Source organism: Gymnoscopelus microlampas (assembly GCF_963454915.1).
Source record: "Gymnoscopelus microlampas genome assembly, chromosome: 8".
NCBI classification, from domain to species: domain Eukaryota; kingdom Metazoa; phylum Chordata; class Actinopteri; order Myctophiformes; family Myctophidae; genus Gymnoscopelus; species Gymnoscopelus microlampas.
The window spans coordinates 34,347,403-34,364,461 of NC_139945.1; the positions used below are offsets into that span (position 1 = coordinate 34,347,403).

Sequence of the window (17,059 nt, forward strand, 5' to 3'; positions counted from 1 at the left end):
CAGGGTAAGTCACCAGAACCAAGGACGGGTGTTTTTGATGAATCTAACAGGTTAAAAATGGAGTTTGAAGTTATAATGGGTTTGTATAGGAAGGGGGCGTGTCTGATAAAATGATTATCAAATATCTAAATACTGAATCAAGCAACTTAAAAACGGTCTGGGGGTTCACAAAAGCCTGAGTAGACGATAAAATTACCAAAAGTTTTTTGAAAGTGAAATATCCCTTTAAGTCAATGAAATGCCACCCCAGTTGCCACAGCAACGCAATGTTAAATTCCAAAATGGCCACCGTGTGAATATGGACTATTCACTGCCATTCATGTCGAAATGGTGTAGGGAAAAACACAAAGCAGTACTTTAAAATCAATAGACTGGTATAATTCACACTTTTTATCTATAAGGACTGACACTAATTTGAGAAAGACTTTTACTATATAGACAACAGTAAATAACTTTTCAGATACACTAGTATTCTCTGTCACATTTATGAATATGGTCAAATCATAAACAAACACAATATCTAAATGACTTACGTGGTCCATTGATAGCAATAGACGATGACATAATTGGTATGGTAAGGTCATTTAATAACCGCATGGCTGCATTCTAAATCACAGGGTTTGTGTTGCATTAATTAAGCCGGGTTGCTGTTTCAACCTGCAGTCAGACAGACATTATTATTGTCATGCTAATGCTACATTATAGCTACAAATAAAACAACAAAGGAGTTGGCTGACAACAAACAGCAAGCGTGTTTCAATTGTTACCTTTTTGTTTGTTTGTTTGTGGTTTGTTTCAGTCAATGTAGCCTTGGCCTCATGTAGACTATTTTGACCCAGCAGAGGGTGCTCAAACCCATGACGTCCAGAACAAACGGAAGTAAAAGGTTGTTGCCATTCCGGGCAGTGTTGCCATGTCGGCTTTTTATAAGCGACATTGGGCTTATTTTGCGGCGGATTGTTTTTTTTTTGGGCTTGTTTCTAAAGTGTAGTTGCTTATTTAGGCTTGCTTCCAAATTCTTTAATTATTATTTAAACCACGTGGTTCTCAAATATTGTCGTGAAAAGGTTTTGTGCCAGGCAGGGAGCATTTGTGTTGTTATAATGCTTCAAAAGAATATTCCAAAAATATTCCACATTTCAATGCTAGAGTTTTTGAAAACAGCAGATCTACAAGTTTGTTGATTGGCTATTATAAAAAAGCTAACGCATATAAATAAATAGGTTTAAAGTGCTCATGTGGCATAACAAGTTGCTTCTTCTGGGTTTGTTTTCCTAGACCCCTGGGGTTGCTTATTTCTCTCACAAACCCTGGCAACACTGATTCCGGGAGGGGCAGCTGACTGGCTGGCTGGCTGATCTGATCATAGATATATAAATATATATTTATTGATGTGATGAGATAACTGAGGCCAGTAGCCACAGAGCTGATGAACAACACATGACATTCTAGGAGCTGTCCTCCATTAATGTGGAGTCATCTGACGTCTGGAAAAGGATCTTTTTGCTTTCAGGATCAAGCATGGAGAGAAGACACAGACATCACAACAGTAGCAGGTGAGAGAGTGAGATTGTTGAACCTTTGTCCTCCTCCTGGCTGCTTCAAGTTCCAGTGTTTTGGTACAGAATTTGACTTTTAAAATCCAGCTCAGGCCTGAGAGAGATTTAGAGAACTGCTCTATTTTCCTTCCTTTTCTTATGCGAAGGGCAACTAGTGTATAATCAGTGTTTTCTTTTACAAAATGCACTTTTATTCTCAGTTCTTATAGCCTGGCCCGGTTGATAATAAAGTAGCCTTATATATTAAGTTGAGATGTTTTTAAACCCAATCAGACTTTTTTTTTGTGTCAGATTTTGATTTAAGTTGTCTTGCACTGATTCCTAAAACAATCACAGGAGGAGTCAGTGTTTGACTATCAGCTCAACGCTAAACACATTTACTTTGTATTTGCATTCTTGTTATTCCAGTTTTCTTTTGTTTGCATTTTCCTATCTTGCAGACTCCTCAAATGACACCTGTGAGTCAGATCACACTCGTCCCTGGAGGAGGACAGGGTGGATGGTGTGTTCTTAATGGGATCAGGACGAGCACTTTTTCTTTTCCTTTTTTTTAATTGAACTGAATGTTATTATAGTCTAGTGTACTTTTTCCTTATATATATATTTTTTTTGTTTTCCTTTTGGGGATCAGGACATGCACAGGACTCGATCATTATAGCTTTAATACGTCTTTTCCGTCGGACGTGGGACGGAGGAGCGAGGAAAGCAGACAGACAGACAGACAGACAGACAGACTTCAAGTTCAAGTTCGAATCCATCTCAGATATAAAGGGTCTTCTCAGGTCGGGGGGTGGTGGGCTAGGGTGGTCGCCCCCACCATGGCCTCCGCCCGCTTCCCAGGGAAGCCTGTAGACGTGGCCGCTGCTGCCGCCGCTCTCAACTCGTCCCACCCGGCCTCGGTGGCCGTGGGTCGGCCTCTGTGTGTGAACGGGACGCCGTGGATCCTCTATCTGCTGGAGGAGTGCGTGGACAACGTGTGGGAGTACTGGAGCGTGGTGATCGGCCTGGTGTCCATGTTCTGCTTTCTGCTCTCCACTCTGCCGTGAGTATGGATGCCAAACAACAACAACAACAACAACAACAACAACCAGTTTCAGACAGACTGTGATCTGTAAGCCCAATGGATGGGCTTACAGATCACTGTCTGTCTGGAACTGGTTGTTGTTGTTGTTGTTGTTGTTGTTGTTGTTGTTGTTGTTGTTGTTGTTGTTGTTGTTGTTGTTGTTGGTGGTGGTGGTGGTGGTGGTGGTGGTGGTCAGTGAAGACTGGAGACAGTGGTGTAAAGTAACGAAGTAAATTGACTCAAGTACTGTATTTTTGACTTTACTGGAGTATTTCCAATTTTCCGTATTTACTCCACTACATCTCAGAGGCAAATATTGCACTTTTACTCCACTACAATTATTTGACAACTTTAGTTGCTAGTTACTTTGTAGATTTGGATTATTATTACAAAACATAGATTTACCACCATATACATTTCGGCCATTTGAAAATAGCAGACCTACAAGCTCACAATGCGTCGCATGTAGATCTGCTATTTTCGAAAGTTTTTTTTTTTACATTTTATTAAGTACATTTGGATACCAATACTTTTGTACTTTTACTCAAGTAAATGTTGAATTCCGGACTTTTACTTGTAATAACTTGTAATTGCACTATCGATACTTTTCCTTAAAAGAAATTGAGTACTTTTTCCACCTGTTGTTGGTCATTGAAGACTGAAGCTATACAGATTTATCCATGTGAACCAGAATAAAATTAAGATGTACAGTATTCATTTAATTTGCAACATGTTGATATGGCAGTCGATTTTTAAGATTTTCCTTCTGTGTCTGTCTGTCTGTCTGTCTGTCTGTCTCTCTCTCAGTCAGGTCTATGAAGCTCATCGTAATGGTAAAGTGGAACAGGCCATGTCTTTTGGGTTCCTCTTCTTTCTGTTCAGTGGAGACCTGACCAGCTTTGCAGGCTGTTACCTCACTAGCCAGCTTCCTATTCAGGTAAACAACGCATGGATTCAAGTTCTCAGTCACCACCAAGGTTCCAGGTTGTGCTTTACTGTTACATCTTGTGTACAGAACAGGCAGTGGTGTAATGATGATTTTTTTTCCCAGTGGAATGGTATTTTAATGACGTCACATGCACACGCCGCACGCATGTGCAACTTTTTGCAACTTTTTTTCATGTCAAGGACCCCCAAAATGATAGGTATTTGACCCCCCCCCCCCATCTCAAAATATGTTGTTCCAGGGACCCCCAGAAGCAAAGATTTGAGTTAAAAATGTATATATTCAAAGACTTGCACACATTTTCACGATTTTATTCCAAAAATAGTAGATCTACAAGCTCATAGCGCAGCCACGCTTTGAGCTTGTAGATCTACTATGTTTGAATAGCCAAAGAAATCTAAAGTGACACAGATGCGGATAAATTGCTGTATATAAATTGTACTTGTACGAACTATACAGTGATTGTGATACCGTTTCTGATATGAATGCAATTTTTACGATTTCACGTTGCTACGGTCACACCGTTTGAATCTATCAGACAGTGCAGTGTTTCAGGGCGACATTGTGAAAATGTTTGTCACACTGTATAAAATGATGTGATAAATCATCAGTGAAACAGACAATTTATTACTATAACAAGGTAATATATACCAACTGGCCTCACTACCACTGTAGGGAAAGACAGATGTTACATTTTCTGTCCAGATGTGCTTTCAGACACATTAAACACATATACTGTATCTAGGGTGTTTCTAGGGGTTTTCTCTGACTGCCAAGAATTGTGATGAATAGCCTACATTAGCCTCAATATATGAAAAATTATTTATTTTTATTATTATTATTGTTGTTTATATTTATTTTGGCCTTCCGTTCAGCTTGATACAGTGTAGTCATAATACTGTAGTATGTCTGTCTTCAATGCATTACAGTCACTTCCAAATCGGATCAGTTAGTCTTGATAGAGGGCAAAATAGGGCTGTGCCAAATGGACTGAATCAAACACATGATATTTTTGCCCAAATACCTTGATATCATGATAATATCATATTGTAAGTAACACAAATAACACTTTATTTTATTAAACAAATATTTTGTTTTGGGAAATGAAATAGGGCTGAAGTGAATTTTAAACCATGAAAATAATACACTTACACCATATCACAATATTACGATATCCAAAATCCCAAACGATATCTTTTCTCAGATCACAATATCGATATATTGCCCAGCGCTAGAGCAAAAATCCATTTGTGTGCATTATGTTTAGTAATTTTGAGCTTAGGTGTTGACTCTTTCTCTGTCTGTCTCCCTTTCCCCCTCACTCACCCCCTCCCTCCCTCTCTCTCTCTGTCTCTCCCTCTCTCTCTCTCTCTCTCTCTCTCTCTCTCTCTCTCTCTCTCTCTCTCTCTCTCTCTCTCTCTGTCTCTCTCTGTCTCTGTCTCTGCCTCTCTGTCCCTGTCTCTCAGATATTTACCGTAGTGTTCTACATCTTCACGGACATGATCCTCATCTCCCAGTTCCTCTACTATAAGATCAAAAACAGCTCTACCAGAAGTAAGGCCTGTCATTGTGTATATACTGTAACACATCCATGCTCACATCTAATGTACATGGAGCATTAAACTACTTATCAAGTGGTACAGCTAAACTGTAAGGTCAGTATTATTATTCCAGACTATAATTGCTTCCATGTGGTATACAGCAGATAGAAGTACAGAACCGTACAGAGCTATAACACTGGCAGGGTAGGTAAGGTGTGTGTGTGTGTGTGTGTGTGTGTGTGTGTGTGTGTGTGTGTGTGTGTGTGTGTGTGTGTGTGTGTGTGTGTGTGTGTGTGTGTGTGTGTGTGTGTGCGTGTGCGTGCGCGCGCGTGTCTCTGCTTGTTTGTGGAAAATCTTCGTTCATGTGGTCATGCTGATGTCATTCTATGTGGGCGGGTGTGAGGGAGGAGGGCAGTAAAGTTGAGATGTGTCCACATACACACACACACACACACACACACACACACACACACACACACACACACACACACACACACACACACACACACACACCACATGGACACCAGTGATTAGTTTTTGAGATATTGGTGAATGAGAGATAGCCCAGTGAGCTCCCTCTTTGTCAGTGACACATCAGCGGTACACTGAGGGTGTAAGGTTGTTTTTCTGTACAGTATCTATAGATGGCTTCATGTTTCAAGTGTCTCTGTTAATGCTGATCCTTTGTCTGTGTGTATGTGAGGGAGGGAGAGATAAAGAGAGATGTTTCGATACCATTTTCCCTTCCCGATATCGAGTACCGATCCGCTACCAATGCGTAATAAAAAGGAATCTAGGAATGAATAATAATTCCATTGATAATTGTTAAAGTGCAGCCACGTTAGTAAAATAATAATGTAAATATAACAGAAGGTATAAAACGGTAGTGCAACATCAACTGAAGAATTCTAAATAAAAAAATAATTGTTTAGTGTAAATGAAACATCATGTGATTCATTACATGGTATCAGATTGTTATAGACTGGCTACTTACTGGCTGATAGTAGCATTCTATGCAGTATCGGCAGCTTTCCTGATACTGATGTTGGTATTGGAACAACTTATTCTGGGCATGGCATAATAGGAGAACATTGGGCGAAAATCGTAGATCTACAAACTCTTAATGTGTGTTAGTGCACTCATTATGTGTGTGTACAGTATAATTTCGCCAGACTTAAATGTGTGTGTGTGTCCTTCAGAAAGCCCTGTGTTGAAGTGGCTGTGTTTGCTGTGGTGTGGTTCTGCCACATTAGTTCTCCTAGTTCTGCCTAAGCTCATCTCAGATGACGGGGTCAGCTTATACACACAGGTAAGCAGAGCACTAAGTTATCTAGTCATGTCATCATGTGTGTGTGGGTGAGTCTATCCATGTGTGTCTAAAACAAATGTGTACTTTGTATAAGTGCATTAAATTGAACAAAGCCCATGTACTTATTTTACTATTAGACCCCGACCAATGCTAAATTTTTGGGTCCAATTTTGGAGAGTACCAAACTACAGTTTATCAATGTTTTGACTGATATATTGTTTAAAATGTTATATAATTGAAATCAATTAGAAAAAAAAGAGAATTAACTTATTAGCAAAAAAAATCCAAATTACAGTACATATACTGTACATATAAAGTATGTATAAAATATACAAACTGAGACAAGTAGGCCATAACCACTTAAAGGGGCTACACCATGAATTTAAAAAATATATATTATATATAAATATTGCCCCCTAATACGTTTTAAACAGGTTGTAAGCCTAAAAAACATCCAGATATTTTTTCTCACAATCTGACTGTCTGTCATTCCAAGCTTTTTCAGCTGCAATACCAAAACGTCCTTTTGGGCAGGGGGGGGCTACTGAGCAATTCTGTCTGGCCATCATCAATGCAAAGTCAAGGCAAGTGATGTCACTTGCCTTGCCATTCTGAAATGGCCTGTTCAGACACGCCCATTCTGAAAATCTCTGAAATGAGAATGAATGACTGAATGTTAAAAAAATATATTTTTTGGGGTACAAGAGACACAGGGGAGCCCAAAAAATACTAAAAACCTAAAAAAAAATGAAATTCATGGTGTAGCCCCTTTAAGTCCTATTCAAAAAAATATCAAACATAGCAGATCTACAACGTGTCACACGATGTGATGCGTTGTGAGCTTATAGATCAGCTATTTTTGAGAATTTTTAAAAGGTTAAAATGGTGACATACCGATGTCATCAAAAAAGTCAAAAAATGAGTAATATCAAGATAGAGAACATGATATCACCATGTTGTAATAGTGCCGAACCTCACAAGATGGCGCCACCCGTCCATTTAACTCAATGTACGGGGTGCCATCGTGTGAGGTCCTCTCCTCCAAATCGGCAGCCAAGCAGATATAACAGTCAGGGATGCGACCCACGTTTTCACACCTAGCCTCAGTAACTTCTCTGTGTTACGCAGGGGAGAGCCTGGCGAGTTGGGGCAAACGCTCTCCCCACAACACATCTTGTGATTCCCCACTATGGGCCCTACTGGGCAGGGCTTCTGTAGGCGGGTGGGAAAACGATGCACGTGTCAGGGATATGTTGATTGATCTACTTCCTATCCATTGGTTTGTCTGTCTCTTTGTCTTCACCCAGAGACCTAGTACCTCTAAAACAGTGGAGATCTCTGGCTATGTCTGTGGATACCTGGCTTCCATATTTTACCTCTCGTCACGTTTCCCCCAGCTCTATAAAAATGTAAGTCAAAATGTGACCATTTAGCAAAATGCAGGATGATGTCACTCATCTCGTTAGACTAGGTGTGCTCTACCTAGTCTTAACGAGACGAGTGACATCATCCTGCATTACGGTCTACTTGAATGTGAGTGTGTTTTATTGACTGTATTAATCAGTGCAAGTCTCTCTGCACTGCAGTCTGCACACACACACACACACACACACACACACACGGTTGTAGCCACCCTGCCCTGGGGCACATCTCAGCTGAGATAAGAGTACACTAAAGTAATGAGGTCACCCCAAACATCTGCTTCAACCTGTAGAGCCAGTCTTACAGCCTGGTAGAGAGGTGTCAGAGGTAGAGGGGTGTGTGTGTGTGTGTGTGTGTGTGTGTGTGTGTGTGTGTGTGTGTGTGTGTGTGTGTGTGTGTGTGTGTGTGTGTGTGTGTGTGTGTGTGTGTGTGTGTGTGTGTGTGTGTGTGTGTGTGTGTGTGTGTGTGTGTGTGTGTGAATGTTTGTGTGTGTGTAAATGTTTGTGCCAATGAGCGAGAGAGTGTGAGTATGTGTGTCTATCTAAATGAGAAGCAGATATCCAAGACAATAGTGTTGTTGTGCTGAAGGACTATTTTGGCCTGCTGTTGCTGCTAATCACTAGAGGAAATCGTCTCACTGGGGGTTCTATTCCAGAGAAACTTCTGGGCACAGACAGTTACACACATAAACGTTCCCTGAGTCAATATTTGATCTCGGAAAATTCATGCATAACATGGGAATTTCTCTCCCGACAGAATAAATCCCCAACCTTCTAGCATTCATAATGGAATGTTTGACGAGTATTTGGAACAATTAGGTGGCTTAATATAACCACAACATTGCCATTAGTATTGCCATCTAAAATGTTCACAATCTTTTATTTACTTAAGCCCTTTATACTGTTTATAACAGCAAATAAACAACAGACGATTACACAGCAGTCTGCCACAGATGCACATTGTGTTGCCAAACAACATTTCCACACTGTACACTGTTGGTTTTAGGTTGCGTAGGACAGAATGGGGACCCATTATTGCATCAGAGCTGAGGACTTATCCGTGGCCTTTTAACCCAGCCAATTCCAGTACCAGTAGAGTACACTTGTTGACCAACTGTTTAATTTTATGCCAGTTGGATTACCAAGCTGCCTCACAATACACATCCTGCCTTCCATTTGCCCTGAGATGTGCTTTTTTTGTAAGATTTCAAATAGAATACCACAACTACTTGACAAGTAGTCTCTTGCGATAGACTGTTGGCTCACACACTTTTCAAATGCTTCTGTCTAACAGTCTGTGCCAGTGGTGTAAAGTAACTGAGTACATATACTCAAGTACTGTATTTAAAGTACAATTTTGAGGTATTTTTTACTTTACTGGGGTATTTCCAGTTTTCAGTACTTTTACTTCTACTCCACTGCATCTCAGAGGCAAATGTTGTACTTTTACTGCACTACAATTATTTGAAAACTTTAGTCACTAGTTACTTTGTAGATTTTAATTATTATTACAAAACATACGTTAACCACTTCAGCCATAATTTAAACTTTGGCTATTTGAAAATAGCCAATCTACAAACTCACAACACGTCGCGATGCGACGCGTTGTGAGCTTGTAGATCTGCTATCAATTTTAATACATTTTGTACATATGATACCATGTGAAACGGGACATTCTGCATACTGACTACTTTGTACTTTTGGTACTTTAAGTACATTTTGATACCAATACTTTTGTACTTTATACTCAAGTACATTTTGAATTAAGTACAAAATGTCAGTACCTTTTCCACCACTGCTGTGTTGACTAACATTAATGACCCCTGTCCATTGCAGTACCTGCGCCAGTCCACAGAGGGCACATCGTACTTGTTGTTCGCCCTGGCTATGATGGGCAATGGGACGTATGGGCTGAGTGTCATAGTGGTGCTGCCCGCCCTGAGGAGCTCCAAAACCAGCTTCATCATCAAACACCTGGCGTGGCTCATCGGTAGCCTTGGAGTCCTGGTCCTCGACTTCTTTGTATCCTTTTACACACACAAGTCCATGCAAGTGTTACGCCCGATTTATACTTGGTTGTGTGCCGTGTTGTTGTGCCGAAAATAGCCGATCTACAAGCTCACAACATGTTGCATCGTGACATGTTGTGAGATTGTAGATAGGCTATTTTTGGTGCACGACACCGGCACGGAACTTGGCATAAATCACCCTTTATATATTAGCTGGTGGGCATAGTCTGTCATGCCTCCTGACAACCTGGAAGCTACATTAAAACAAGAATGAACTAGAAAGATGCCACTCAGTAAAATGCATGTGCACCAACGCTATGTAATTGGACAATATTTGCCATTTACTCATTTTGGAGAGTTGACGAGCACTTTATTTGCTCATTGGCTGGAAATTACAAATGGCACACAAAGTGTCATGGTGAGATATATGTCCCTTTGTGAAATTCCACACCCACCGCCAAAAGCTCCCTTGAGTAATCGATGTGAAAAGTTAATCAGTTCTATCTAGCAGAACTCAATGGATTTCCTCCAAACCCATTGAGATGGGTTTTATACAGAACAAAAAGTTATGAGGTGAAAACATAACCCCATCTATCTCCATTGGCAACGATAATGAGACATGATATATATATATCATGTCATATATAACACCGCTGTTAGAAACCTTTACTTTTAAGGAAATGGAAAACAGAACCTGTGTTCCAATGGATCTAATCACAAGCTCTCGTTAATACTTTTCATTGTCTAAATATCTATAGAACCCACAGAATTAACCACTTTCACTTTAAAAATTGTGCAGAAATAGCAGATCTACAAGCTCATGCGATGTATCGTGTTGTGAGCTTGTAGAGCACTTTTGTACTTTTTGACAAACTAAATAAAACATAAAAATTTGAAATATGGAGATACAAGGTTTCTGCCCAACAGCTACAATAAGCATTTTGAATTGATGATATCTCTATACCCTAAAGATTCAAGAAAAATATATACAATATAACACAGTTTGAGGCAAAAAGGAGATGCTTGGATTTATTATCACAGAGAACCAGCAAATGACACAGCCAAGTGTGCTATCTAATAATAATAGCTGAGTTAGCAAGTTAACGGTTCATCTCTCAGCAACATCGGAGACAATTATGCTCATAGTTGAAGTCTTGTGTTCTTGGTTGTGTTTCGCTGATGCTCCAATGTTACTTGTCTGAGGGGAAACCATGTCCGATAGCCAAGGATGTCATCTTGTCGTACTCTATGAATTTATCTTTTTGTCTTTGTGAGACTTGCATACTCACTAAGGCACAAGATAAAAATGTAAATGCATTCCAGTCACTGCTCGCCAGTTTTGCTATTTTACCTTTGGCTAGAAGCATCCTCAAGGTCTTTACACAACACCGGGATCATGATGAATAAATGAATCGAAGATGCAAAGCTGATGCATATAGTACAAACTATATTATAGTTGATGCCTCATTGATACCAGTTATTTTTATTAAAAAATCTGCCTTGTTTTGAAAAAAATATTTGGTAACTTTTTCGCTGTGTAACATTTGCATTCTTGTAAGATTTAATCATGACAGAAACAACACTTTGGGGAAACTTAATGGCACAAAAATAAAAATAAAACACTCCTAGTATCTAAGGACTTAAACAGTATACGAAAATACCGTAAATAACTGGAGTAGAGCATGTCTTATTTCATTAGTGTTTCTGTGTGAGCCTTAACCATGTCAGGTGACTGCCCAGTTCATCAGGTACAGGAAGAACAGCAGCCCACTGGTCAAAGTCCCAGAAGTGGAACCTCTTCTCTGTGAAGAAGAGGAACTTTCGGTTTTCTAGCATCTAGAACTGACATGGACATCTCTAGAACACTATGGTCATTCCACCACAGTAGCATATAACACAAAGAACCTCCTGGTCCTCTGTTGGTTATTTGGTAAGAACCTTCTTGAATGAATGCTGATGAGGATGTTGAACACTCCGTAGAATTAAATTATTAGTATCATTAGGATTATTATTATTATTATTATTATTTTTACTTTGTTCTAAATCAGTTCCGCCAGACGTTTCCTGGCTCTACAAATTAAAGGTTTCTATCCATCGGCTACCCTTAAAACACCTTCATAAAGTATTAAATCAAAGTCCCATTATTGAAAATGTTTATGATTTACATTTGACGGAAACTAAGAAGTTTCTGTGCAATAATTGACACATTATCTTCCTTCAGTTTTCACTTGGAGAATGGTGACTATTTTGCCTAGTAAATACTGCAATAAGGAACTACTGTAGAATCGTGCTTGCTGCCAAATTTTTCTGAGGTTGATAAAGAGCTTCAAAGCCTTACCTGTACATTATTACCTGGACTACGGTGCCAGAACATGATTTGAGCACAAAAGGAAGTGTCCATGCTATTAATAATTGTATGACTGTCTCAGGAGGTTTCAAGTAAAGCTAGTGCCAAGTGTTAAGCAAGCCAGTGATGATGATAAAAAGAATAAAATGGAGATAACAACCGGCACTGCTCTGTATGCAGCTCTGCCATTTGTTCAAGGGCTAGGGGAAACCATGGCAAGGAGATTGGAAGTGAACAGTACTATAAAGACACGGACGACATGGAGCTGTGACTCCTACAGTAGTATTTGGGCACTTATTTTTTTTTAGCACTTAAGCCCTATGTACTTATGTCTTACAATGAATAGAGAAAATAAGCCGATCTACAAGCTCACACGTCACACCGTGTTGTGGTGTTAGCTTGGAGATTGGCTATTTTTGTAAATTTTTTGATAGTTTTTTTTGCATTCATTTTTTTTACTTTAAGGTTCAAGGTTTCATTATTGTTACATCTTGTGGACGTGCACATAAGATTAAAATACTCTGCAGCCTATAATGAAACGCACAAAACAGGCTGGACGAGCAAAACACGCCCATGGTTAGAAGCTGTACACAACGGTTTAAATTACCATTGAATAGGTTAGGAAGAGTTCAGTAACATGCCAGGAGGAACTGTTTTCACCTCCCCTGAGAGATTTTCATTCGTATGCATTTGGATATAATTGCTTTTCAGGCAGTGTTACCATTGTTACAGAGGTGTTTACACTTCCAACAATATACAATTCTGAAAGAAAAGGTGTGTAATTCTAGTGCGCACCATTGTTGTTGGTAATTACAGTACAATACACAGACATATTGCCTTTTGTGTTTCTTTTTTTCCCGCCTATCTCTTCACAATAGTTTTGTCGTCTTTTTGGACGGAGCCATTAAACAAAGACCAGCATAACTGGGGTGGTCATACCCCAATAACCAGGAATATATAGTATATAGGAAGTCTGTTTAACTACCTTGCTTGCCATCGTGCTCCAGTGTCCTCTATGCAGTGTTAAGTGTGGGCGTGTGGGCCTTTCGTCTGTGCCTTTTTTATGGCTTTCTTTAATTACATGTGCTGGAACCTCTTCTCTTTCTAGACTGTTCTACCTATAGATACTATTTTCTTGTAATCAACTGCTTTTTGCCTGACCAGCACCGGCATTGCATAGATACAGAAACCCTTTCTACGAAATCCACTCCTTTGTGACTAGTAGCATTAACTGTCCTATTAGACATTTAATTGAATGCCCCCCTCCCCCCACTCGCCCCGTGTTGTGACACAAAATTCCTTTCAGGTTGATGTGTGTGTGAATGGAACCGAGATCTGAATAGCTGAAGGCTTGCTAGAGTTGCTGTATGGTTTGTCTGTGCTTTTTTATTGTAAACAAAGCCGGCAGGAATATGTATAAAGCATTTTCAATAAAACTGTTTTGTCATGAAGTGCATTACAGCCAAGACAAGTGGTCAATTTTTCTTAAGTGTTTCATTCCAAATGGCTATATACTGACTTTGACGAAATCAGTTTTGTGAGTAATAACTTATGTAATATCCTACAGTGTGTTTTACTTCCATGTTGGGGTAATTTTTTGTCCAAGCATGGCTCTTTACAAGGTGATTTTGGAAGGAAACTCATCATTTGCTTGGTGTGATATTGCTGTTCACTTGGTCAGCTACATAATGAATTAACCAGCACTTACAGACTTCTCTACCTCATTTATATGGACATGTTTTCATTGTGTGCAAGATGAACTGGCTTTACAGTTTAACATAATATTCTATGGAACAAAACACATACGTAACCCCCTTGTGCCATAAAAATCCATTTGAACAGAACGCAATTGTATATAATTTGTAGGTATTTTAGAATAGACTAATCATAGCGGTATTGTTCCCCCTTCTGTTAATGAGTCATGGTTAAGGGCTGGCTGTATATTACAGTTTGTGCTGGTTTTGGATTCTGCTTTGCTTCGCCTCAGGGGTGAAGAAGCACATGGTCAAGATCCACTTTGGTGGTTGTATTAGTGAGAGATCAGTTTATTGTTGAAATTGTTGGTACACTCACATAACTGCAGCCCTTCAGTTTGTATCACGGATATATAAATCCTAAACATCTGAGTGCAAGCTATTCATGAAGCATTACAATGTTGGTTATTTTGACGGCATAAGTACAGTTTCACAACTATATATCACAGACGAAGAGTCTCGAGCCAGATATTAGTAAACATGATCACTATTTGAGTATAATTACATTAGAAAAATTATAGCAAATTTTACAATTTATGTATCAATAGATTTGATGAATTTCTCATAAGCTTGTTCAGCCATGAGTCCATCAAGTTCACTGGGGTTGCCAACTGTCATCTTGATCAACCACCCTTCGTCATAGCAAGACTTATTCACAAGTCCAGGATTGTGTTCCACTGCTGTGTTAATTTCAATCACCTCCCCAGTGAGAGGAGAGTATAGCTCAATGACAGCCTTAGAGCTTTCCAAAGTACCAAATTCTTCCTTTTGATCAAGTTTTTTGCCAACCTCAGGGAGTCCACAGTATATAATATCCCCCATTGCTTCCTGAGCAAACTTGCTGATGCCAACTGTGCCAACTCCATCCTCCACTCGTACCCACTCATGATCTTTCCTGAACTTACGTGCGGTGGTCAGTGGTGGGGCTGTACTCGGTGTCAGTGGAATGTTGTTGCTGCTGCTCCATAGAAGCCGAGTCACAGGGATTTGAGCTATTTGCGTTAACGGAGGCAGTTTTGTGAAAACGTTTGCGGAAAAGCACTGGAGCGCTACTCTCATCACCATCTTCACTGAGGCCAACTACTAGCTTAGGCTACGTAGGCTACTTCAGCCTCTGAACAATGCTGACTGAACTTTCGGTCTTGCTTGTCCTCAAAATGCAAGTAGGCACCCAGTAGTGGCCTGGAAGGTGTTGTGAAAAGTGACTGACTATGACTAGGACCTGCCGCAGATGTCTGATCAGAAATGTGTGATGTCCAATCTTGTGATGATCCAAGGGTTTGTTCTTGAGGGACTATCAACGGGATATGGAGTATTGGGTCTGAATCCTGTATCTGGAGTCAAGGTTACTCCGTAAAACCTACAGTTGAGGGGAGATGTCTTGGGAAAGTTTAGAGGTAGGTGCTCTAATGAAGGTGTAGGTTAATGTCAATGTCTAACCACAAATGCGCTGATATATACCCATCTGGCAGTGGCGGTGTTTGCTCAAGTCATCATGATGTCAGTAATGCCCAAATATGGAGTTATATGTAATTTGTGCCCAAATATGAAATCCAAGATGTCTAGGTGAGTCCAGGTTGTCCCGGGATAGTCCACTGTTATGACACTAAGCTAACAAAAACAAATCTGGATGACGTGAAAGCCTTTTATCAGCCACACCCAGATGTCTTATGGACACTTTACAATATCAAAAAAGGCCTTAAGTTTAGTCGATCAGTGCAGGCAGACAAGTTTATCCTGACCACTGCAGGAACGCAAGTCTGGTCTCAGACTGGAGCCTTCACAGAGACTTCATTCCATCATCTCGTGACTTGGATTATCTCTTCAGTCTCTGTGCTGACCTGGAGGTCTGGTACTTCTGTCTGTCATTTCGCACAGGCCTGGAGATGAGACAGCTTGTTTTAGTAAGTGCAATCCAATGGTGTGTTCTAGGTTTTTTCGGAGGGCATACTATAAATAAATAGTGTAAATATATCTCAGAGCGAATATACCCTGCTCTCAGAGCACAGTCTATTCGCCATTACCGAATATATTTCAGGCATATCCCTTGACCTTGGTTGGGGGTCAGGGTAGTGGGAAGGGCCCATGCGTCCCTGGAGGTTCAGGATTCAGATGTCCGGAATTCAGATGCCATTTCCGAGTTGCACAACATTTAGTTCCAGAACACTGTGGCTCTGAGTCACCAGAACACCTAAGGCTCTGAGTTCTAGAGCACCGCAACTGAGAGTTCCACAGCACCGTGGCTCTGGTGAGGGTTTGTTGGAACCTCACCTCTCTTGGACTCGGTCTCAGTGGACAGTGGGACTTGTTGGGGCCAATGTCACCAGAGCTCTGGTGAGGGTTCATTGGAGCCACGTAGACTCAGCGGACGGCAGGACTCGTGGTGAGCTTTTCCCTTCAGATACCTAACCCAACTGCTCCCTGATCTGATCTTGTCATGCAGTGTCATGGATGAGTCTGTACTTTGAGAAGAGATATGCAAGTCCCCTGGTGGAGGCACATCTGGTGCTGGCTGCTGACCATATTCCATTGCCTGGTCGACAGAGGTTCTAATCCTTTAAACAGGCCAGGCGTACGATCTTCCTTTTGACACAGCTGGTCTGCCACTTTGGACCACTTCTCTGGGGGTTTGACAAGTATTACAAGTCCTTCAACTACACTGAATAAATGGTTCAGGGCCTTTCTAACACCTTAATTCCAGTCATTTGCAATAATGTCAAATAAATGGTGTAAACTATTTTGGGTTATTTTTTGTGACCAACATTTAGAAACACTTAGAATAGCATTTAGAATAGCACATTATTATTATTATTATTATTATTATTTTGCATTCATAATTTGAAATGCCCCTATGAGTTTGTTATCATTAAAAACAAAATATAATTCTGTCTTCTAATGAGAGCAGCTACTATGTCGTGCCTATCTATGCCTTTTCAGTCTAGCTTGGGGTTTTATACCTTTTTTAGAAATCATAGAATGATTCAGTTACATATTCTTTACATTATTGAATGGGTTTTATTTATAGGAATATTTTTACTTCAATGTTGACACTGTATTTGTCTGAATGATGCTTTTATGTTAAGACTACTTTGTTGTTTATTTTTCTTAAT

General features: G+C 40.1%; 1 protein-coding gene across 3 annotated transcripts; it reads left to right on the top strand.

Moving 5' to 3' along the window:
* The first annotated feature begins 1,340 nt into the window (after window positions 1–1,340).
* On the top strand, window positions 1,341–13,651 carry LOC311051138 (lysosomal amino acid transporter 1 homolog). 3 transcript variants are annotated; one of them, XM_084065543.1, is made up of 9 exons: window positions 1,341–1,556; window positions 2,000–2,061; window positions 2,191–2,601; window positions 3,430–3,559; window positions 5,035–5,122; window positions 6,309–6,418; window positions 7,726–7,827; window positions 9,676–9,861; window positions 11,577–13,651. In XM_084065543.1, exons 2-9 carry the CDS (start codon window positions 2,009–2,011, stop codon window positions 11,679–11,681), a joined length of 1,185 nt encoding a protein of 394 aa, XP_083921669.1. In that variant the 5' UTR covers window positions 1,341–1,556; window positions 2,000–2,008; the 3' UTR covers window positions 11,682–13,651. The 3 variants fall into 3 exon arrangements, with proteins under 3 accessions (XP_083921669.1, XP_083921671.1, XP_083921670.1); XM_084065545.1 differs by having other exon boundaries at window positions 2,000–2,601; XM_084065544.1 differs by lacking the exon at window positions 2,000–2,061.
* The last annotated feature ends 3,408 nt before the right edge of the window (window positions 13,652–17,059 follow it).

Bases quoted from the DNA above. Each gene is read 5' to 3' on its own strand.
- LOC311051138 (XM_084065543.1), top strand. From the start codon at position 2,009: ATGACACCTGTGAGTCAGATCACACTCGTCCCTGGAGGAGGACAGGGT. The intron at 2,602-3,429 runs GTGAGTATGGAT...TCTCTCTCTCAG, and splicing joins TTTCTGCTCTCCACTCTGCC to TCAGGTCTATGAAGCTCATC. The intron at 6,419-7,725 runs GTAAGCAGAGCA...GTCTTCACCCAG, and splicing joins GGGTCAGCTTATACACACAG to AGACCTAGTACCTCTAAAAC.